Source organism: Delphinus delphis, chromosome 5 (assembly GCF_949987515.2).
Source record: "Delphinus delphis chromosome 5, mDelDel1.2, whole genome shotgun sequence".
Lineage (NCBI taxonomy): Eukaryota > Metazoa > Chordata > Mammalia > Artiodactyla > Delphinidae > Delphinus > Delphinus delphis.
In genome coordinates, this window is record NC_082687.1 from 7,776,975 (window position 1) to 7,801,135 (window position 24,161).

Here is a 24,161-nt window from a genome sequence, read left to right on the forward strand (position 1 = left end):
GCAATTCTCAACCCCACTCGAAGTGCATTGAAATAGTGCATCTTCATACATGTACAATTTTGACTATCCTTCAAAAATCTTTCTTTCTTACGAGATTTTAAACTTAGACTCAGGGTGACCATTGTGAAGGTTTAGGGTTATTATATTTTACCCAGATTACGTTTTACTTTCTTCGAGCCTATTGCTTTATAAGCCATCTAATAATATATTTTCTTTTTACCAAACGGAAATAACACAGTTAGCACGAAAGCATATTCTTTTGATTCTAGAAGGCTCTAGCTGCTCATATGAGTAACAAGAGTTTTCCAAAGGGGTTGACACGTTTCTGTTATTTGGTAGCTTTCCACGCTGATTAAAAAACAAAAGGTCCAAAAGTATGAAATCATCTCTTAAGAAATGTTACGTCAGAAGAATGCTGGACATGCTTTGTTTTCGTACTGTGGTGTTGTGCTTTGTTTTATTTTTGTAGCTTCACTCAATTCCGTATCATTTTGGGTGACGTCAACTTCGCAGAGATGGAGGAAGCTAATCGAGTTTTGGGACCAATCTATTTCACTACGTTTGTGTTCTTTATGTTCTTCATCCTGTTGGTATGTACACTGTTGTTTATACCGAGGTGCTTTAGACTTCATGAATCACCATCATAAATCATCATCTCTTCTTTTCTCTTGCACTTTATTCCCTATCAATTTTTTAAAGACTCAGGAATAGTAAAAAACGTAGATATTAGGAAACATATTTTATTTTACTTCTCATTCATTCACAGTTTTAAGTCTTCACCAAGTATTTTTTCCATGATCTTTCATTTATATATGTACTCAGTGCAAAAAAAAGAAGTAGATCAAGTGCAAATGTATAGTTTCCTAAAATAGTGCTTTGCCCTTTAAGAAGTAGAATACACTTACATGCTTTTTTTTAACACGAGTGTCAGCACTTTCGTGGTCACTTGCTTGAGTGACTTTTCATTTCTCTCCTTCTTTTCTTTTTTAAAAATAGAAACTGACAAAGCCAGCCAGATGCAGGGTGTCAGGAGTAACATTTGAGTGAATTATTGTGTCTCAAGATCAAGATAGGTTGTTTTAACTTACTCATATTTAATATATCTAGAGACTGCCTACAAAAAGTATTCAAATTTTAATTTAAAACTAAATCTCACAATGAATGGAAATGGCTTTAAGTATTATTTTCAAAAATAATTCTTTTATGCTTTTGATTTGGTACAGATGCACATTTTTAACATTTTGGCCTTAAATTAATTAAGATTTTTTAAAAGGCATTTTTTTTCTTCATGTTAACATTTATACATTTATTTGTCCACTCCACTAAGAAAGTATTAAATTAAGTGAGCTTAACCTAGGCATGGGTATTTTTCATTTAAACACTAACACTTAAGATTTTCCTTAAGAAAATAAAATCTTAACCATTTGAAGAAGAAAAACATTGTTTCCATTTTTAATGGATTTTCTAAAGATCCTTTGTATCAAGTTCATTAATTCAGTTGTAAGCGCTCCAGAGCTGGTCCAGGTATTTAGTGCTTATGTATATGTAATCACTGACTGAGAATTAGATGTACTTTAATGGTACTGAAAGAGGCAGGAATAGCATGCAAATCCATTTATATCTTGCTGTATGCATGTATCATTATTAGTTTTAGGGCTTCCCTGGTGGCGCAGTGGTTGAGAGTCCGCCTGCTGATGCAGGGGACGTGGGTTCGTGCCCCGGTCCGGGAAGGTCCCACATGCTGCGGAGCGGCTGGGCCCGTGAGCCATGGCCACTGAGCCTGTGCGTCCAGAGCTTGTGCTCCACAATGGGAGAGGCCACAACAGTGAGAGGCCCGCGTACCGCAAAAAAAAAAAAAAAAAAAAAAAAAGTTTCTCTTTCCTGTTATATATTAAAGAAGAAAAAAGAGGGAAGAGTAAGCCTTTGTTACGCTCTCTAACATTGGTAGTACTTTGAATTCTGGAGCAGCTGAATCCCTGAATGTCTACTAAGAGAATAAAAATCTCAGGCCACCTAAGTGTTCTTTGTACATCAGTCTGCCAAGTGAGGGACGCGATGGTGGCAATTGGAAATGCTCAGTGTGGGCTTGTTTGAATGTTGTCCTCTAGTAGGCAGTGCACCTACGTTATTCAGTTATTTTATCAGATCGATCACTAGAACATGAAAAGCTCTTAGTTTTTGTGTTTATACTGAAATATTTATTTGTACCACTGAACAAAAAGGAACTGTTCTCCCTGTACCCTCCAGAGAGAGAGGAAGCTACTGTCAATACGGATTTTTTTTTTTTTTTTTTTTTAATGGCAAGCCAAGTGCAGGGCTGGCCGCTGTTCTGAGATGACTGCTGGGTGTTAACGTATTGCCGCCACTTAAAAAGCCACAGTGGCATGCGGAGGCCCAGCTGAGTCAGGAAGCAAAAGCCCTGGCGTCAACAGGGAAAGACCTCCTGTTGCAAAGTCCGTCCCACAACTAAGTGACGCTCGTGAGACAGGATGGAGACGAGGTGAACTTCCTCTCCCCACACCTTCGAGAGCCATTCTCAGTCACTTTCCATGTTTTGAAATCTCTTCAGAGGACACACACTTTAATCCATTTCAACTAAGACACTTGCAGGTGTTAGCTAACCATCATTTGGAAACAGAAATGGAACATTAGATGCCTGAGTTGGATGGGCGAAGGTGGGACATGGTCCACTGACTGCAACTGTCCACCCTTAGAATCAGGCATTAAGCCAGGAACTTACGTGTATTTTATATCCTGTTCTCATTTCTGCTACAGAATCTTAAACGGTATTCCTCCTTAATTCATCGAGATTTAGTAGCTCATCAAAATAATAGAGCTCTCATTTGTTCATTCATCAGTCATTCAATAAATATTTACTGAGCCACTATATTCCAGGCAATGTGCTGGGTACTGGGGATGCAAGTGGTAAGGAAAATAGATACCAACCCTCCCCTCATGAAGATTCCACAGACCTGTGGGGAGAACAGACGTAGTACACAACTGTACAGTCACAAACCATAGTTACATGCTAAAAAGGAAAAACAATGGAAGGGCATGTTAAAGAAGGGCCTGATCAGTGGGTGTGGTGCTTTGAGAAACCCGTTGGAAATAGGTGTTAGAAATACAACCCATTATAGTGGGGAAGGGACAAGTCAGGAAAATGAACTAACCACCACTGAATAATAATAGTAGCTATAAATTATGTAGCACTTGCCATCCGTTAGGCCCTGTCCTAAGCACTTTACGTAGATGAACTCATTAATCCTTACAACACATCTGTAGGGGAGGTACTACTATTTCTCCCATTTTATAAATGTAAAAACAAACAAAATTTCAAATTAGGAGTAGAAGAGTTACACAATATAGTCTTGCAGCGCCAAGACAGAAACCCAAGTTTGCTTGACTCCAAAGTCTCTGTCTTTAGCATTAAGCTTTTCTTGACTCTCTTTCTACTAGGCCTGCCATGTTTCTGTTTGCAGAGGTCTTTTTACCTCCTTAAAATATGTTCTGGAATCTCAACTATTATAACAATATTTGGAATGAGCATAGAATTCCACTTGTCTGTGTTGACTTGAAATTTGAGGAGCTCTTTAGAGTTCTACACCTCTAATGATTTATGTCAGATGAAAAAATGTAGAGAACAGATAAGCAAAAGTAATAAAATAATCCCACCATTCATAGGTAAATACATTAATATTTTGTTCTATTTCATTATTGTCTCTTTTTGCAAAATATATCAATGTATGGTTTTGTAAGTAAGAATATATATTGCATTTTCCCTTGCCATGACAATGGAAAAACTAATTTTCCCAAAGAATTTGGTAGCAAAACTATTAATTGATGACTTCATAAAATACTCAAATTGTTAAAAAAAGAAAAAGACATGTCAAATTTTAGATTGATGTTAACAAAATATATTTAGGTTTCTTCTTTAATCTCTACCTTCCTTTGATTTACAAACAGAATATGTTTTTGGCCATCATCAATGATACCTACTCTGAAGTTAAATCTGATTTGGCCCAGCAGAAGGCTGAAATGGAACTCTCGGATCTTGTCAGAAAGGTATGACAAGCCCTAATTCTCAGAATCGTTTTATTTTCTATATAAAATGAACATTGTTTCAGCCAGATTGCCAAATCAACATTGATCCATTGACACCACTTAAAGTGTAGATTGCTGTGTTCCAGGAATAACTTAAATGTTCTCTACGTCGGAGATAGAGATGGATATAATGCTAGCTTGAACTTAAATTCTGGGAATCCTTTAGTGCCCTAGAATTAAATTCTCAATAATCTCTTTTGCCTCTTAAGAGCTGAGCTCCTGGGTTCATCCCCTTTATTTATTTTGATATCTCCTCTAGTCGGCTCTCACTTTCAGATCCAGAGTTCAGAATAAACGGGAAGGGAAGATTATATAAAGACATTTTCCCTTCGTCTATCTTAATTACGATTTGAAAAAAAAAAAAGGGAAAGATGTTTTAGAGGCAAATATTTTGTTGTTCACTCTTTACCCTGACCTTCCAGGGAAGTGTTAAAATAGTCAAAGGAAAAAGTCCTTGGAGCAAGGCCACGACCTAAGGGCCTGAGAACTTTCACTTACGCACCTTCTCAGGAAGCGTTTAATTGTTCATGGAAGGGCAGGGCAGGAAAGCTGGGCAGCTTTGTTCTTCTCCATGTGACTTCTATGCTTGATTTAAAATACAAAACTTAAACAACAACAAATAACTACATCTGAAGTACACAGCTTGTTCCCTGTCATCGTTCAGCTAACGCACAGTGGCTCCTTAACCATAATATTTTTCCGTTTGGTTCAAACCACAGGACAATGTTGTCTGTGAATCATGTTGAAACAGAGAACTTCCGCTTTGTCAAACAAAGTCCCTTGGACAGGACCTAACATTTGTGTTACCCTGAATTTTGCATAATAGTCGATTACATTCTAGCAAATCCCCGGGGTAATACAAGCAGTCCTCACTTTGTACTTCGGTTCTGATGTGCACAGTATCAGTGATTTCAGTTAAGTAATACGAGCCTCTCAACATAGTTCAAATTTCAGTTATTACAGTATACTGACTGAGTAATAGCACGAAGGACAAACTTCACTACTAGCTCTTCAGGTCGTTACATAAATAACAGATGTGCATCATAATCAGTGACTAATAATGTCACTTCTTTCAAAGTCAAGGATGGTCACTGAGCATCTGCTCTTCAGTTTACGTACCAAACTTGTAGTTGTGTTGTGCCCTCATCTCCCAGTGATAAACCGTGTGACATTTTACAAATATGCATAATTAAAATAGAGAATAGGCCAGCGAAGAAGAAAGTATAGGAAAGAAACAAGGAATGATAACACTGGAAGTGAAATTAAAAACAAACGTAATGGATTTACAGAAGAAATACGTAGCTGGCCAGGGGAGCGTTGACACTGCCACCATTCGAGAGCTAGACGGCAGCCAGAAGAACTCAGTGAAGGCAAATTTATCAACATAAATGAGGAAAGTGACTGTGATGAGTAGGATAAAGGTGTCTCAGAGGAAATCACACTGGCAACAAATTTCACGTTAAAGGAGCTCTTGGAGATATTTCACAGCTTTGAAAGTGCAAGGGATAAAATGTTGGAAGCTGATACAGGTTAAGAAAGGATTATGATAACTCATCAAGACGTAGAAAAGATGCTCGCTCTATATTGTAAGTTACACAACAACAAGAAGAGTGCCAGCACTGTTCAGACTGCTCTGGATAAGTTTTTTAACAAAGAAGTAAAACTTTCATCTTCGATGTTTCTACTGTTTAAAATGTCAACGTACTAAAATATTCATTTTACTATTTTTTAAATTTCCCTAAAATTTATAACCAACACCAAGGGAGTTTTTAACGTTTTGACAGAAGTTTTAAAGGTCACAGAACAATCATAATTTTTCCTATTGATCATCTGCATCGCTTCACACAGTTGCCTGGGGGTTTGCACAGCCCCGGGCTGCCATGCATAGCAAGGTCTGCCTGCAACGTATTAGTGAAAGAGCCTCATCTCCACGTCACCGAAATTTTTTCACACACGTGACATATGTAAGGAAATTACCAACTATGAAATGATATAGAAACTAATTAATCCATGACTCAGGTTTCTTAGTTTTCTGAAGAACTGTTGCACATTCCTACATATTCTGAGACAGACAGCTGTGGAACACAGTGATTTTCATTCCTGTAACCTAAACGTGAATACAAACCAAAAGGCCCCCAGTTCTTGATTTATGGAAAGACTCTGACTCTTCCCATATAACTCTCCCACAAGAGCTTCACAGACAACTCGGGATGCATCCACCATTCATCCAACACATACTTGTTTTGTGGCCCGCTTACATCAGGCACTGTTTTTGTCACTGGTTTACAGTAGTTACCACTGCAATTGGAAGGCAGAGCAAATGCAAAAGGAGGGTAAACTAAATCAAGTCTTTTCTTTCCAACAGGGCTACCATAAAGCCTTGGTCAAACTAAAACTGAAGAAAAATACCGTGGATGACATTTCAGAGAGTCTGCGGCAAGGGGGAGGCAAGTTAAACTTTGATGAACTTCGACAAGATCTCAAAGGGTAAGAATCACAATTTCTGTGGCCCTGGGAAAGTCCTTATGTAAAGGTAAATCCTTGGTGATAGGCTGACCCACGTGCTCATGAAGACACTTCTTTTTCAGAGGTGGGTGTCTTTCTGGAATGTATTGTAAGAGGAGGACTGGCCCTGACTCAGCAGTTTCTCCTTTCCTCCTGCATGTGGATTTCTCTGTGTTTGGGCTGGACCATGTACATGAATGAGTTCATCTGTAACCTCTCACTAATTTCAGGAAGGGCCATACTGATGCAGAGATTGAGGCAATATTCACCAAGTACGACCAGGATGGAGACCAAGAACTGACAGAACGTGAGCACCAGCAGATGAGAGACGACCTGGAAAAAGAGAGGGTGGGTCTAGTTTAGGAGCACATGATTGATTCATTACCTACCATGTTTCAAACACCTTGCTAAGTAGTGGATTACTGAGAGCGTGTGTGTGTGTGTGTGTCTTCTCTTTTTCCTTCTCTCTCTCTCTCTCTCTCTCTCTCTCTCTCTCTCTCTCAATTGATGTAGTAGTACCCTGCTTACTCCAAAAAGGATGGGAGTTTGGGGGAGAATGGATACATGTATATGTATGGCTGAGTTGCTTTGCTGTGCACCTGAAACTGAAATTGGCTATACTCCAATATAAAATAAAAAGTTTAAAAATATATATATTAAAATGCAATGTTAGCATAAATGTAAAAAGAAGAGTGGAGCAAAACAAAACAGATATAAAACTGAATGTGAATGAAACTAAAAAAAAAATGCATTCCACAAAAATACATATGCTTAATAAGACTGAGCAACAAATTTAGCCCTAAGCTTTCTAGTAAAGCCACTTGAGGGGAAACCTGAGTAGTTATATACTTCACAATGTCCATGAGAATGGGAAAAAAAGATTTCTCAGGAGAGATACAATTAACTAGTTGTTCTTTAAATTATCATTTATAATAAAATAAAACTAACAGCTGCCTCCCATTTGAATACTTACTATGAAACTGTTAAAAATAAACTTACATGAGCTTTTATAATCAGAAAACATAATTTAAAGCTTTAACTTTAAAAATAGATGGTTAAGGGATTCCCTGGTGGCACAGTGGTTAAGAATCCACCTGCCAGTGCAGGGGACTCGGGTTCGAGCCCTGGTCCAGGAAGACCCCACATGCCACAGAGTAACTAAGCCCGTGCACCACAACTACTGAGCCTGTGCTCTAGAGCCCGTGAGCCAAAACTACTGAGCCTGCGTGCCACAACTACTGAAGCCTTCGCACCTAGAGCCCGTGCTCCACAACGAGAGAAGCCACCGCAATGAGAAGCCCATGCACCACACTGGAGAGTAGCCCCCGCTCGCTGCAGCTAGAGAAAGCCCCGCGCCCAGCAACAAAGACCCAATGCAACCAAAAATAAATAAATAAAACTAAATACATTTATTAAATAAATAAATGGTTAAGCAAACAAACAAAAAATCATGGTAACTGAGGTACAGAGAATACAAATTAACGTCACACATACTTTCCTATGAGGAGACAGTACAGAACAGTGGTTTCCAAATGCTGCTCCACCGAACAGTGCCAACAGGTGAAAAACTTCAGTCATAGTGAAACATGAACAAGAAGACAATGAGTAATATTTTCACATGGCTGTATTTAATACAATTCTTATTCTAAGACTGTATCCTTCCTTACTTTGTAGCTATTACCTATGTTAACTTTTATGAAAAGATGATAATATATTTCTTCATTTACTTTTTTCTCCGCTTTGCTCTGTTTTTACTGTCCTTTCTTGTCCAAACAAAAAGTTAGCAACTTCTTGCTGGTCATTAAAATCTGTTTTGAAAATTTGCCAATCTAAAATTGAAAAGTATGAGAATCACAGTCTGGTGTTAACCTCACAGAAATCCTGGGTAAATGGCACACACCCATTTCCCATTTGCCCATGCCCTCAGTGAAGCTTCTGTGGAGTCTGGGGGTTCCTGCTCATCACTCAGTGATACCGTGTTCTCCAGGAGGACCTGGACTTGGATCACAGCTCTTTACCACGCCCCATGAGCAGCCGAAGTTTCCCTCGAAGCCTGGATGACTCTGAGGAGGATGATGATGAAGACAGTGGGCATAGCTCCAGAAGGAGGGGAAGCATCTCCAGTGGGGTTTCTTATGAAGAGTTTCAAGTGTAAGTATAAAGGAATTGGCAGAATTTGAGTTGACAGGCATCAAAATGACACTAAGTAGTTCCTGCCACCTCTCTCAATTTGTCTTTTCCATTACTAATCATCAGTTCTTTTTTATAACTTTTATTGGTGTTTTTTCTTTTTATAAAAGTAATATGTTCATTATAGGAAAATTAGCAAATAAAGAAAAACAAAAGAAAATATTAAAATCTCTCATATTCCCAGCAACCAAAAATGTCAGTTAACATTTTGGTGTTTGTGTCTCCATTTACATGTGTTTATTTTTTAATGTTTTTATGGCCTAGCGTATGGTATATCCTGGAGAATGTTCCATGTGCGTTTGAGGTATGTTCTGTTGTTGTTGAGTGGAATATTCTATAGATGTTTTTTTAGGTCTACTTGGTTTTTAGTGTTATTCAGTTCTTTTATTTCCTTGTTCTGCCTAGTTTTATCCAGTTTTTGAAAGTGGGGTATTAAATTCCCCAACTGTTATTATTAAATTGTCGACTTCACTTCTGTGAGGTTTTACTTTGTATATTTTGAATTCTGTTGTTATATGCATACGTGTTTATAATTGGTGTGTCTTCCTAATTGATTGACCCTGTTTTCATTATAAAATGTCCTACTTTATCTCTAGTAAATTTTTTTGTTTTAAAGTCTTTTTTATCTGACATTACTATAGCAACTCCAAATTTCTGATGGTTGCTTTTTGCATGATATATCTTTTTCCATCCTTTTACTTTCAACCTGTTTGTATCTTGGAATCTAAAGTGTGTCTCCTTTACACAGCATGTAGTTGGATCTGGTCTTTTTATCCAGTCTGAAAATCTCTGCCTTTTAATTAGAATGTTTACTCCATTTATATTTAATGTTATTATTGTTATAATTGGATTTAGTTTTGCCATTTTATTTTTTGTTTTCTATAGGTCTTTTTTGTTTCTCTTTTCCTTCTTTGCTGCTTTCTTTTACATAAAGTGAATATTTTCTTGTGTAACATTTTAATTCCTTTAATGATTTTTTTCACAATATTTTTTAGTTATTTTCTTAGTGGCTGCTCTAGGACTTAACATATACAAATCAACTTATCAGAATCTACTTCATATTTATACTAAGTTAATTAATCCAATGAGATATAGAAATATCATTTCTATATAACTATCAACTCCTCTCCCTTTTTGTGCCATTATTATACACGTTTACTTATGTGTATTACAAACCCAACATTGCATTCTTATAATTATCACTTTATGTAATTTTGTGTCTCTTAAAGGAGCTGAGACAAGAAACAAGAGATAAGTATATAGAGTTTGTTGTATTAACCTTCTTACTTACCATTCCTGGTTCTCTTCATTCGTTCCTGTGGATTCAAGTTACTATCTGATATCATTTCTGTATTCCAATGCAACTTTGCTCTTATCTAACTCATTTGTCCTGTTATTATCAAATATACTATTACATTTTTATATGTTATAGACCCAATAATATAAGTATGTACATATTGTCTTCTACAATTGCTTTTTAAATCAGTTAAGAGAAAAAAGAAGAAATATGCATTGATACTATCCTTTATAGTTAAATAATTACCATTGCCAGTGCTCTTTGTTTTTTTATGTGGATTCTAATGACTATCTGGAATCACTTGCTTTTAGCCTGAAGAGCTTCCTTTAGTATCTTTTCTAAGGCAGGCCTGCTAGCATGAATTCTCTCAGTTTTTCTTTATCTGGGATATTTTTATTTCACCTTCATTACCTTCCAGCCCCCACTGTCTCTAACGAGAAGACAGATGTTAGTCTTACTGAGGTTCCCTTGTATGTGACGAGTCATTTTTCTCTTGCTGCTTTCAAGATTTTTTTCTTCGCCTTTGTCTTTCAGTATTCTTACTATACATCTGAGTGTAGATCTCTTTGCATTTATCCTACTTGGAGTTTATTAAACTTCTTGGATGCATAATATGTTCATCAGATATAGGAAGTTTTCAACCACTATGTCGTCATATGTTTTTCTGCTCCTTTCTCTCTCTCCTTTTCTTCTGGGACTCCCATTATGTGTAGTTGGGGTCTTAATGATATCCCATGTTTCTCTTAGGCTCTGTTCATTTTTCGTCATTCTTTTTTCTCTCTGTTCTTTCTTTAGATTGCATAGTTTCTGCCCATCTATCTTCAAGTTTGCTGGTTTTTCTTCTGCTGCCTCATATGTAGTCTTGAGACCCTCTAGTGAATTTTTCATTTCATTTCTTATTCTTTTCAACTCCAGAATTTCTCTTTGGTTCTTTTTAACAGTCTCTCTCCCTTTATTGATATTCTGTATCTGATGAGGCAACACCATCATACTGTCCTTTATTTTCCTTTATGCATGATTTCCTTTAGTTCTTTGAATATATTTAGAACAGCTGCTTGGGCTTCTTTGTCCGCTGAGTCTGTCTGCATCTGGGCCTTCTCAAAGGCACTTTCTGTTGCCTGCTTTTCTTTCCTGTGTATGGGTCACATTTTCCTTTTTCTTTGTGTCTCGTAATTTTTTTTTTTTTTTGAAACCTGGAAACGTTAAATAACATTGTATATATGTATAAATTCCCCTTCCCCCCAGAGCTTGTTTTTGTTGTCGTTTGTGCGTTTGTTTTTTAGTGAAGTCTGTTTCCCCCGCGTTGTGAAGCTGCTGATGTCCTTCTTAGAGGTCACACCCTGACCATGCACACCGTCATCCTGGGAAGACAGGGGTTTTGGCAGGGCTTGCGTTGTCTGTTCCCTTTTCCTCTTCTCTCTGTTACGCCTTCTGCCTCTGTTGATATTACGTCTGCCCCTTCAGTTCTGCTAATTGTTGGCTGATCAGCCTGTTGTTTTCAATAATGTCTTGGGATACAAATTTCTTCACAGTGATGCAGTGAAATTCAGGTCCCTTTGCAGGGGTAGGTTTTGAAGCCAGTCTTTAGCTGTCTTCTTAGCTATCTCTTTCCCTGGTTCTTTCTGGTAAACTTGCCAGTAAACAGTTTAACTTGATGATCTCATGAAGTGACCGGCCTCCTCTTAACTGCTTATCACTACAGTCTCCACTGTTTTCGAGAGCATTCTTAGGATTGACTTTACCCACAGTTTGTTCCAAATTAAAGGAAGTTCACTTGGGGAAGCTTTGGAGCTCTGTCCTATGGCCTTATTCTGCCCCTAGGCGAAACTTCTGTGCCACTGCTCCAGAACTAGCGGCTGGCCCATCTCTCTCACAGTGACACCCCTGCTTCATGAATAAGGCACTGGGCTGGGATGGCAGCCTTTGGCGTTCTCAGCTCACCTCTCCCAGCAGGGAAAATCCACCCTACCGTTGGAAGCTGAGTGGAAGAAAAGAGCCTCTCATCCACTCTTGCCTGGATTAGAGCCTCTGCATTGTGGATTTGGAGGTGGAGGCATAGGGATGAGAAATGCTGGCAGCCTGCCCCTCCCTCCCCCCTCTAGGAGCTGACGGGATAGGGCTGTGTGTTCTTTGCTGCACCCACCCCCAGTGGAGCTCTGTCACACTGACCTAGGGAGCAAGAGAGAGGGCGGATGGCGGCTCCAGTCTCACTCTTATTCTTACTGAAATTTAGTGGATTTTCTTTTTTTTTTTTTAACATCTTTATTGGAGTATAATTGCTTTACAATGTTGTGTTAGTTTCTGCTGTATAACAAAGGGAATCAGCTGTACGTATACATATATCCCCATATCCCCTCCCTCTTGCGTCTGTCTTCCACCCTCCCTGTCCCACCCCTCTAGGTGGTCACAGAGCACCGAGCAGATCCCCTGTGCTGTGCGGCTGCTTTAGTGGATTTTCTTAAATAAACGCTTCTTCGTTTGTTGTATGCCCTTAAGAAAATTTCCAGAAATTAAAAAAAAAGAAAAATTCTCAGAAGTTATGGTGTTTCGATGGGGAGAGGGCCTCCAGGGCTCTCATGCCACCATTCCAGAAGTTTTGTCTCCTATTAAATGTTTTTAAAGTGTTTATATAACATTTTGTTTATTCAAGATAATGGGGTCATAAGTGAGCATGCTATTGTCTAACTTCTTCATTTACATTATAGCTGACATCCTTCTATTTCATCATTAGAATGTGAACATCATTCTGTTGCATTAAACACTGTCACAGTATAATTTCTGGTGTCTTCTTAGAATTCTGTTGTGTAGATGAAGAAGAATATATTTAAGCAATCTTCTGTTAATTTTTAAAGTAACCATTTTTCAGTGACCCACTATTAATAAGCAGAACCCTAGGGAATATCCCTGTAGCCAAAAATTACGCACATACTTATGTCCTTTAAAACTTTTCAAAAAATGGAATATCTGAAAGAAAGAATGGGCATACCTTTTTCTGACAGGCGTACTTCTGATACAGTGTTGACTTGCGAAAAGGTGGTGCCGTTTAGCGTTCCCACCAGCAGTGTTTAAGAGTTTCTCTCTAAAGTTTGAGACTATTTAGAGAGTGGTTTAGATCATAATCTTGTTTAAGAAAAAAAAAATCTTAGCATTTCCATTTGACAAACCAACTGGGCCGAAAAGCCAGTGGCTTTGCCCCTCTCAACCACGTTTCCTGCAGCCTAGTGAGACGGGTGGACCGAATGGAACACTCCATCGGCAGCATTGTGTCCAAGATTGATGCTGTGATAGTGAAGCTGGAGATCATGGAGCGGGCCAAACTGAAGAGAAGGGAGGTGCTGGGAAGGCTGCTGGATGGAGTGGCTGAGGTCAGTGGTCGTCTGAAACAGAAACACCCTCATGCTATAAAGTATCAGGGTCATAGTTTGTAACCCTTAATCTGAGAGGATGTTTTTTCCCCATACCTGCAGATCAGTGCAGATAAAATGATAACCCAGAGGTGTTGCTTTCTTAATACTCCTCACACTGATGCTAACTGCCTTAACTGGACTGTAGAATTACTATAAATTACTATAAATTTATTACTATAAATTACTCCATTGATTCTCAGAATCGCTATTAAGGCTGGTGTTATTGCTCCAGCCTTACCTAAGTACAGATGATTGGGTCCCCAAATTCCCTAAGGCAATTTCTGAGTACGAGAGGATGCATCACTCTGCCTCAACATCTTGGTTTCTCTTTCCTTGATTAGGATGAAAGGCTGGGTCGTGACAGTGAAATCCACAGGGAACAGATGGAACGATTGGTGCGGGAAGAGTTGGAACGCTGGGAATCCGATGATGCAGCTTCCCAAATAAGTCACGGTGTAGGCACACCAGTGGGACTAAATGGTCAGCCTCGCCCCAGGAGCTCCCGCCCTTCTTCCTCCCAATCTGCAGAAGGAATGGAAGGTGGAGGTGGAAACGGGAGTTCCAATATCCACGTGTAGGACATGTGCTACTATATGTGTTCTTCATAGGTGAGAAGGTGACTGTCCTGAGTTGCCGTGACAGGTACACTATTTATATGCCCTGACCACCATATATGATGCTGGTCTTTGTGACCAATCGTTAATTCTTCTGCACTTTAATTTATTTTAGGTAAACTTTGCCCATGGATCAAAGAAGATGTTTTTTCTTTTTCTCATATAAGAAATCCAGGTGTAAATATTGAGTACAGAAAAGAAAATCTTTGTAAAGTATATTGAGTGGTATGCCCACTTGGTACCATAACTGAGTCTCCTCAGTTGACAATGAAGTAGCCTTTTAAAGCTAAAAAAAGAACTGTGAAAAGGCTTCTGAGTTTTTTATTTCCAATCACAAAAATCAGTATTGTCATTTTTGCCGAGTGTGTGAAGGGAAAATAGGGGCATTCCTTTCCACTGAGGCTTCGCTCATGGGCTTAATACATAGCTTTCTTTTAAGAAAGGAGCCTTTTATTTCAACTACCTTCCTGGGGTACACTTTTCTAAAAGAGCTAGAGAAGAACCCCAAACCATAGAATGGGTATGTAGTCATTATGCTAGAATTTGTATGAATGGTTACGATAAATGTTGTTGAACACTATGCTTTTTTGTTATTTTATCATATCTAATGCCTGGGGGACTAACCATTTCTCTTAATTTTTACACTGTTTTCACTCTCATTTGAAATGAGCTGCATGAAACCACTAAAGACCAATTGTGGGTTACAGTGTCATCTCTGACCATAGCACAGTAGAATTGGAAGGAGCCAAATCACTAAATTTGATTTTTTTCTAATAATTAGTTTAATATAAAGATTCATCCTTATGTCTTTTCCCATGTGGCTCAACTTACTTGCAACTGAATTTAATGTTGTAACTAATCTAGGAAGGTCAACTTACTAAATCTTTTAGGATGTACTGAACGTTTTAACTGAGTAAATATGTTCATTTTACACAAAATATTAAGGACTTTTGAAAATCATATTATAAAACTAAGGTTTGAGTTTTATACCATTTAAGAACACAGAACTCAAATTCTCTTGATCCTGCGTTTCAAAACTAGAATTTATAACCCAAGTGGAGCTTAATTTAATGAAAAGGAGTTTTGGTTACTGGAAGTTCAACCATTATCAGAAGGTATAAACTAAAGTTTTTGAGTTTGCAGCAGTTTTTTTGTTTTTTTTGTTTGTTTTTTTTTAATAGGAGAGGGCCTCCCCAAATTTATGGGGAAGAAACCTATTTCTCAACAAAAACTGAAAATCTTGTTTTTCAAAACTGAGTAAGCTGACCTTTGAGAGCAAGAGAGAATGCAGTGCTGGTGAATAACTCTCACCTGGAGAATAGCAGCGAGGCCTGTTTCTAATACTGTAGTTTAAACTCACATCGTTGTTTATTTAACTGGTAGACTATGCCAGTCAAATCTTCAAAGAGAACATGAGCAAACCGACCTTTTTTTAGCTGCCTTCTACAGAAGTGATACAGATTGGGTTTCTTTAACAGTCATTTCCCACGGCTCATCTCCATCTTTGCTTTCTTTTGAATATGCTACACAAAGTTCTTTATTACTAGGTACTAAAGTTTGCATTCCAGGGATATTGAGTGTACGTATTTATGTATGTGTACCATGTTGTTACATGTAAACAAACTTCAATTTGAAGTGCAGCCATGATGTGGCATCCATGTGTACTGACCAGGTGCCATATATCAATTATGGTCACTAGAAAGTCTGTATGATACTTAGTATCACACTGTTTTTCATTTCACCTGTAAAATTTTGCAGAGTTCTTTCTCTTTACTCATAAGTTACATATTGTCTTTTCTTCTTTAGTCACGGAGAATTACCTCCTTCTCCCTCCCCTATCATCTTCCCCTCTATATTGGTATCATTAAGAAGTTGTTACATATGCAAGTCTCTCAACAATCAAGAATTTCATTAATGTGTAATACTGAGCACTTTACTGCCTAATAAAGACTTAATAGCAGATGTTAAGAGTTGTCTGTTTCTTAAGTAGAAGCAGTTGGGTAATTTGTCTTGTATCATGAGACTAATAGTAAAGGCTTAGACTTTGAAAAAGGCATCTTTCTATGTTCAGAAACAACGATTGACACATTACTTCTTCTGCAGTAGGTACCTCTAGTAAGTTATTCTGATGATTATATTAGTGTTTCCTAACGTACAGCCACTGCATTGTACTTACGCATTCCTATAGTAAATGGTTGGCTCCAGTATTTCTGCTGTTTCAAAATCTTCATACATGATTCCCCTGTTGACTTTTCATGAGTTCCTCTGTGGGTACGTTACAAGAGGTGGGATGCTGAGTCCCAGGTATATAAACATTTAATTTCACCCAGAACTGGCAGGTTGCCCTCCAGAATAACGGCAGCAGTCTACAATTTCACTACATGCATGAAAGTACCAGTTCTACCCAGACCCTCACCAGCATTGGTACCATCCAGCTTCCTAATCTTTGTAATTGAATGGTTTTGAAATAAGGTGTCATTTTATTTTGCATTTCTCTGATTCCTAATAAGGTTGAACGTTGCCTTATATAGTTGTTCAACATTTGGGTTTCCTTTTTGTAAATTGCCCATTCAAATCTTTAAAATAGTACACGTTGATCTAATGGGAAACAGGTGTGCTTCTGTTCATTGTCTATTTTTCCACTGGGTCATAGTCTATTTTGTTGATTTGCATAAGTTCCTTGTGTGATTTAAATAGTAATCCCGTATCAGTTTTGGACTGTTAATATCTCTCATCAGACTGGTAATTTTGTCAATGTTTCCTTGGTGTTCATGTATTAATAGTAATATCCATCAGTATTTTTTTTTCCTGTATTGTTTTGGGGGTTTTAAAGAGACCTTTGTAAGGTCACAAACTTCTATTTATTAAACTTATAGTTTTACTTTCACTTTGAATACATCTTAAGAGTAACCTTTAACTCTTAAGAGTAACTTTGCATAAATTTTTCTCCATAGAATTGAGCCAGTTATATCAGTACTCTCTATTAAATAGGTCATTTTCTTTACTAGTTCATGGCATCACTGATATATTTCAGGTTCATGTATATATGTGTCTGTTTTTGAATCCTTTAGCCTCTTACACCCATCTCGGAATGTTCCTGCACAATAAGTTTTATTATGACTTTGTAGTATGTCCTCCTTCGTACGTGCCAAGGTCTTCATATGTGTCCTCCTCTTTGGCCCTCTTTTTATTGACTAGGCTATTTTTGTGTACTGTTATTTTTCCATATAAATGTCAGAACAAGTTTGATGGGTCCCGGGGCATGAGGGTAGGGGAGGAGGAAAGAGAGCAGAAAGTCCTGCTGAAATTTAGTTGGAATTGCATTGAATTTATTCATTAGTTTGGGGAGAACTGACGTCTTTACAATATCAGAAACATAAGTCTTCATCTGTTCAGAACTTCCTTAATGCCCTGTTTCTTTAAATTTCTTAAAGATTTTATGCATTCCTTAATATGGTTTTATTGCTACTATGAACAGTATCCTGTCTTCCATTATATTTTCTAGTTCGTTATTGCTGACATAAAGGAAAATTACTACTTTTTTTATAAATCTTACATATATCATGCTTGTTGAACTCCTCTACTACCTCTAATAGATTCTGCATTGGTTCTTTGGGTTTTCTATGAAGAAGACCAGCTCATTTGTAAATACGGACAGTACCATGTTAGAGGCTAGCAATAATAGTAGACATGCTTGTCTTGTTTCTGGTCTTAATAGGAATATGTTTTAGCTTGTGATCCTCTAAAAGAAAACCAAGGCAAGGACTTGAGTTCAGGTGATACTAGGAAACTGGAGTAGGAAACAAGAGTGAGCCAGGAAAGGAGGAAATTCATACACAGGTGTGTCACTGCAGTTGACTCTGTAGGCACAGAAGCCCAACTCCACCTCTGAGAAGGCTGCGGAATGCCTCCTGTAATTCCTTATCTGAAGAACATAAGCCTGGGGCATTGGTCCACTGGCTCTGATCCCTGCTGGTTGAGCGGTGCTCCTGGGGTGTGAACACCCCTGCAGTTTCAGGCCACACTTGCACGCGGGCTGAGCAGTTTCCTTCAGCTTTGGAGAAGGCCCTAGCGCAGAAAAGTGAGGAGATTTGTGGTGCAGGCTGGAGGAGGGGTAATTGATGTCAACATGATCTGAGCTCACGTGGAGCCGTCCACCACAGCCGCGACCCAACAGGTGCAGAGGAGCTAAGACACAGCACCAGCGCCATGCCGATGCATGCATGCCCACATTAAGTGCACTCTGGACTTTTCGAGGGAGGTCAGCAAGAATCTCTAGAAAACACAATACAGGAGGGGCAGTGGAGCTAGCTAGTCCTCACTGCTGCCGCTGGTCACAGGCCCAGAATTACTTCTTATTCTCTCCTCTACCGTCCTTTTTAGAGGTTCCTCATTCTTGGCCAGAACTTCAGTTGTACTAGGTTGCTTGCCTGTTACAATGATTCACACCTTCATCGCTAAGGGCACAGAGCCCTTGGTTCCCTAGTCCTTTACCAGACTGCCTGTTAACTATGACCACCTAGCATGGAAACACCAAGTTCCCTCTGCGAATTCCCTGCCCCATTATGTAGCTGTGAAGTCTAGCCCCTCCTGACAGAGATGACAATGCAGTAACTGCTTCCTTTGCCTGCTGTTCCACCAGTGTGAGGATCTCAAAGTGACTAAGTGGCAGACATACTGCTAGTTTCAGGTTTAGTGGAGCCCCTGCTGTATTCCCAGGTGAAAAGGTACCCTCACTCTTGAGGATTCAGGAACTCCAGTACAGCAGTGCCTCAAGCTACAGAGACAGGAAGCATAAATTCTGCAAATGGGTTTAATGGGAATGATACTGAGAGAGGCCACTGTCATTTGGCACATGGACCTGTGTGTGCTAACTGTTGGGAACAGGCACTCTTGGTTTAATGCGAGGGTCTGCAAACTTTCCATAAAAGGCCCGATAGTGAATATCTTAGGCTTTACGGGCCGTAATGGTCTCTGTTGCAACTACTTTGCCATCGTGGTGCAAAAGCAGCCACAGATCATACAAACGGGCATGAGCATAGCTACGTTCCAGTAAAGTTTTATTTACAAAAAATAGGCAGTGGGCTGGATTTGGCCCACAAGCCCTGGTTTGATGCCCAGGACGATCCTGGAGGACGGCACTACTCCAGTCCCTGCCAAGGGGGTCATGCATGAACTGGCACGATGCCAGTAACCACTGTGATGTCCTGTGGGATGTAACAGTAATTGCTAAGATGTACGGAGCGCATCCTATGAGGCAGGTGCTTCTAGCCACTTTACATACACCACATGCATTACCTTATTTAATCTTCACACCTCTGTGGAGGCAGATCCTATGAGGATCCCTATTTTGTGGATAAGAAAGATACAGAGTAAGTTAATCAAGTCCACAGGCCTGGGAAATGGAGAATGACAAAGTGGGAAGTGGGGGAACTTTTACCTAACTGTAGAGATAAACAGACCCTGTATTCACGTCACAGATCCTGAACTTCTTTTAGGTACCACTTTCTAGCTTATATTGAAGCCACTGTCCCCATCCTGGCTTCTGCACATGTTTACAAAAGTGACTCCCACAGATTGGGCACAGGTACTACTGCAGTACGTTCCAGATCTCAGCAAGGAAATAACCTGTCACAGAGTATTTGGCTAGTCACAGTCTCTGAAACCCAAGTTTCCTCATCTGCAAAATGAAGATGAGACAGCTTGAGATTTTCCAAACTACACAGTCAAGCCTTTCAATCACTGAGACAATGCCTCAGCTTTCCTGCCTGGCAAAGAAACGGGGCCAAACCAAGAGGCCACATCCTTACTTGGATCCGAGCAACACCGCTTTCAACCGTCATGACTGAAAGGCTGTTCTGTGGGGTTGCCGGGTATAAGAATGATTCTGCAGGTTAAAAAAGGTTTGGAGATCCGGTGATGTTAACGCGCTCACTTAGTTCTAAATGTGATCCTGATATTTAGGTGGATACAAAATAGATGGCTTTGAACACAACTGTTGCACAGTTGTGACTGGATCAAGATCGAATCATAAGAAATGTACGTTAAATGGTCTTAACTCCTTATTACAACCCTCAGTATTTCCCAAAGAATCACCTGGATTTCCAGTTCCACTCCTCAGAGATTCTAAGTCAACAGGGGGAAAAAAAATAAGTCTTTCCTTCCTTTCTTCCTTCCATGGATGCCAGATGGTCTTTTTTTAAAAAAAACTATTTTTTAAAATATTTATTTATTTATTGGCTGCGTTGGGTCTTCGTTGCTGCTCACGGGCTTTCTCTAGTTGCGGCGAGCGGGGGCTACTCTTTGTTGGGTGCGCGGGCTTCTCATTGCAGTGGCTTCTCTTCTTGTGGCACATGGGCTCTAGGCACGTGGGCTTCAGTAGTTGTGGCTCTTGAGCTCAGTAGCTGTGGCTCACGGGCTCAGTAGTTGTGGCACGTGGGCTCTAGAGCACAGGCTCAGTAGTTGTGGCACACGGGGTTAGTTGCTGCGTGGCATGTGAGATCTTCCTGGAGCAGGGATCGAACCCGTGTCCCCTGCACTGGCAGGCAGATTCTTAACCACTGCGCCACCAGGGAAGTCCCTACTTCTTAGTTTCTACTTTTGTTTTTTTTTAGGCCGCGTCCCATGGCATGTGAGATCTTAGTTCCTCAACCAGGGATCGAACCCACACCCCTGCATTGGAAGGGCAGAGTCTTAACCACTGGACTGCCAGGGAAGTCCCAATTTCTCAGTTTTGACATGCATCATGGTACATAAAATGTTAACATTAAAGGAAGCTGGGCAAAGGGTATACAGGAACTTTCTGCATAATTTTTGCAACTCTTCTAATAAATCTAAAATTATTCCAAAATGAATAGTTTATTAATGGGAGTGGGAGGCTTAATTAAGGATATATCTATACACACAGGAACACAAAAGTGAGCTGCAGTGATGTTCTGATAATAGCAACAGAGGGGAGTATACAAGTGTCATTTCAAAAATAACTCAGAAGAGAGGAAGCAGTATTGGAAGGGGAGCTCGGTGGGGGGGCTTCTGTGCACTGGTCATGTCCTATTTCTTGACACTGTTGGTTGCACAGGTGTGTTCCTCCTCACTGGATTGTACTTTTCCCTATGTTACCCTTCAGTAAAAAAGTTTAAAAACACTTCCCTATTACTGGGAAAGATGTGTAAGTAAATGAGATGTATATGTAAGGAAGGGAAAAACCTGTATAAGCCCAGTTATTCTATCATAAGTCTAAAATTTTCAGAGCTGGGAAGGATCATAGAAATCACCAATCCTGCCGTGGACAGTTCTTTATGCAAGTAGCCCTGGAGACCATAATGCAGTGCGGCTCGTGGAGCCCAGACGTCTGTATTGGAGCAAAATTCCTCAAGAGATTATCATGCACACCGAGATCACAAACCACTGAACTGCCCCCCAGGAGGGTAAGTCACCAGACGCCTGGCCCTCTACACCTGTAGTCCAAAACCCAGCTGAGAACCCTGAGATATTCTAATTCCACTAGAGGGAAACTTCAGTAAGTTTTAACAACATTAGAAGGCTCATCAAAGCGTTTTCTATCGGGCTTCCCTGGTGGCGCAGTGTTTGAGAATCTGCCTGCCCATACAGGGGACACGGGTTCGAGCCCTGGTCTGGGAGGATCCCACATGCCGCGGAGCAACTAGGTCCGTGAACCGCAACTACTGAGCCTGCGCATCTGGAGCCTGTGCTCCGCAACAAGAGAGGCCGCGATAGTGAGAGGCCCGCGCACCGCGGTGAAGAGTGGCCCCCGCTTGCCACAACTAGAGAAAGCCCTCGCACAGAAACGAAGACGCAACACAGCAAAAATAAATAAATAAATTAATAAATTCCTACCCCCAACATCTTCTTTAAAAAAAAAAAAAAAGCTTTTTCTATCATAATGGCTTTTTTACCCCACAAATGACACTGGGTTTTGCCAACAAGGTTTGGATTTCATACGTCTACTGCAGCATCAATGTATGGAAGATCATAGATTCATATAATATTGAAGCTATTCCTTTTAAAGGGGAGGAAAAAACCAATACCAGAAATATTAGTGACTTGTCACAAGTTTCTAGAACTCGATTTTTTTAAGGTCAGTAAATTAAACGAGGTTTCTTCCCCGTGGTTACTGTCTGACTAGATGAACTAATATGTGGTACATAATGTCACTAGTTTATGACTTGGGTTCTTTCAAGTATAATTCAGGTTCACTGTAATTTCTATAAATGTTTCTGTTGAAAATAATCCTTGCTGAAAAACAGTATGATGGCAAGTGAAAAGAAGACAACCAAAAAGTCAGTGAATACTGAAATCGAGGTGCTCCCTTTTTAATGTGGGGTAAATCATGTAAGTTAAAGAGGAACTTAGGAGAATTTTTTAAGGAATAACAGTTTCAGGTAGGCAATTGTAAGGAAGATCACGATCATGCATGCCAAGGCCACGTGATTCCTCCACAGGCCCCAAGGTGAGAGATCGATGCCCTGGCTTTCCAGAAATTCTTCGCCAGTACATCTGAAATTCAACAGAAAAAGAATATGACTTCATTCTTAGCATCTGTCAAACTTCACTCAATATATTCACTGTTCCTTTAAAAAGCCTACAGGTTACCACGTCTTAAATACCCATCCCTTCGTTTATAACAGAAAACAGTTTGGGAGGGTTTTTTGGTGGGTGGGTGGGTGTCTGTGTGTTTTAGCTTTATAATTCTGTTTTATTGGGATGTGACGGGGGCCCACAGGTCAGCCATATGCATCGTAAAAATATACAGAAAACAGTCGTTGAGTGCTTACTGCTAGATTCTGCTAGATACTGTGAAGCCTATAATAGTTTAGGTAATCCCTAAAACAACCCAAATTTAAAAGGTGAGGAGACTAAAGTTTAAGGAACTTGGCGAAATTTACAGACTCGTACTTTGAACCAAGTTGCCAGCCTCCCCGAGTTCACTTGTTTCCAAGTCTACGATGCTGCTCTCCTCAAAGGGCAGAAACATTCATCAAGGAATTTTTCACTAAACACCTGATGGGGAAAGTCTCAGCTTCAGCAGATGGTATCTACGGCCCTTACAAAGATGATCAAAGCTCTTTATAGAGCTTATTACCCACAGATCAGCCGTACGAAAGAAACACAGGCTGCGAGTTCTAAAACCAGGGAAAAAGCCTTAGTGGGGCTGGAGCAGAGCAGGATGGAGTAGCCCTGACACAGATTCGAAAAGGACCTGGTACTAAAAATACCCGGCACAAGCGTAACTATCGCCTGGTACCATTTTTGTGCAACTCTTGGAATTTGGCAGTTAAAAAAAAAAAAAAGTTATACCCAGACCAAAAGAAAGGGAGTGGGCAGGATGAAGAAAGCTTCTCTTCACAGAGGTTTTCTGGCAATACTTCTAAATAGCAATTTGTCCTATTATTAAGAATTACTTCTGTTCTACTTGAATATTCATGAGAGTTAGGCTACCAGCATTCTCTTTCCTCTCATTAATCAATGTATCAACATCACACCATTAACAGCCATCACTGAAAAGGAAAGTGTTGCTCAATTTTAAAACAACACGTCTAATTGGATTAAATTCTGCATTTTTGTTTATTATACAAAAAATGGGATTTCCTTCTCTGCTCACTGAAATATGTGGTTCTTTCTTTAGAGGAGACATCCTTTAATAGGGAGTATTCCAAGTCAGTTAAAAAAAGAAACAAAAAAAACCTGTGCAGACTTTGATTTCATGTTGTCTCCTAACTGCAGGAGGAAGAGGCATGAGTCAGGACTGTGCAGGAAAATGTTCACTCTCCCCAACTCCTGCTGCCCTTTCAGCTCTTACTGCCATGGGTTGAGCTCACAGGAATTGTAAGTTCATGGCGTACACTTCGTATAATCCGTACAGTTCTGATACTGTTAAGGCCGTGCTACAAATATCAAAGCAGCTCACTTCAAACTCAAATGTTCTAAAAAGTAAAAACTCAAACCCACAATCCAAACTGCAGAAGGATCTTTTCAAAGTGCCCCAAACAAACAAGTAACACATAAGAAACATTTCTCCAACTGAAA

At 39.6% G+C, this 24,161-nt stretch overlaps 2 protein-coding genes across 7 annotated transcripts in view; one reads left to right on the forward strand and one right to left on the reverse strand.

Annotated features, from left to right (window-relative positions):
- The window catches only part of PKD2 (polycystin 2, transient receptor potential cation channel), a 47,245-nt gene extending 31,150 nt beyond the window's left edge, over nucleotides 1-16,095 (forward strand). Inside the window, exons 9-15 of the mRNA XM_060011958.1 lie at nucleotides 470-590; nucleotides 3,964-4,062; nucleotides 6,467-6,588; nucleotides 6,837-6,954; nucleotides 8,594-8,757; nucleotides 13,311-13,458; nucleotides 13,842-16,095. Of these exons, the coding sequence (XP_059867941.1) occupies nucleotides 470-590; nucleotides 3,964-4,062; nucleotides 6,467-6,588; nucleotides 6,837-6,954; nucleotides 8,594-8,757; nucleotides 13,311-13,458; nucleotides 13,842-14,078 (1,009 nt within the window). The 3' untranslated portion in view covers nucleotides 14,079-16,095. The remainder of the gene's footprint in view (nucleotides 1-469; nucleotides 591-3,963; nucleotides 4,063-6,466; nucleotides 6,589-6,836; nucleotides 6,955-8,593; nucleotides 8,758-13,310; nucleotides 13,459-13,841) is intronic.
- A 6,328-nt stretch (nucleotides 16,096-22,423) lies between these two features.
- The window catches only part of ABCG2 (ATP binding cassette subfamily G member 2 (JR blood group)), a 124,231-nt gene continuing 122,493 nt past the window's right edge, over nucleotides 22,424-24,161 (reverse strand). For all 6 annotated transcript variants that reach the window (XM_060011966.1, XM_060011967.1, XM_060011964.1 and 3 more), the window contains exon 16: nucleotides 22,424-22,631. In XM_060011966.1, the coding sequence (XP_059867949.1) occupies nucleotides 22,484-22,631 (148 nt within the window). In that variant the 3' untranslated portion in view covers nucleotides 22,424-22,483. The remainder of the gene's footprint in view (nucleotides 22,632-24,161) is intronic.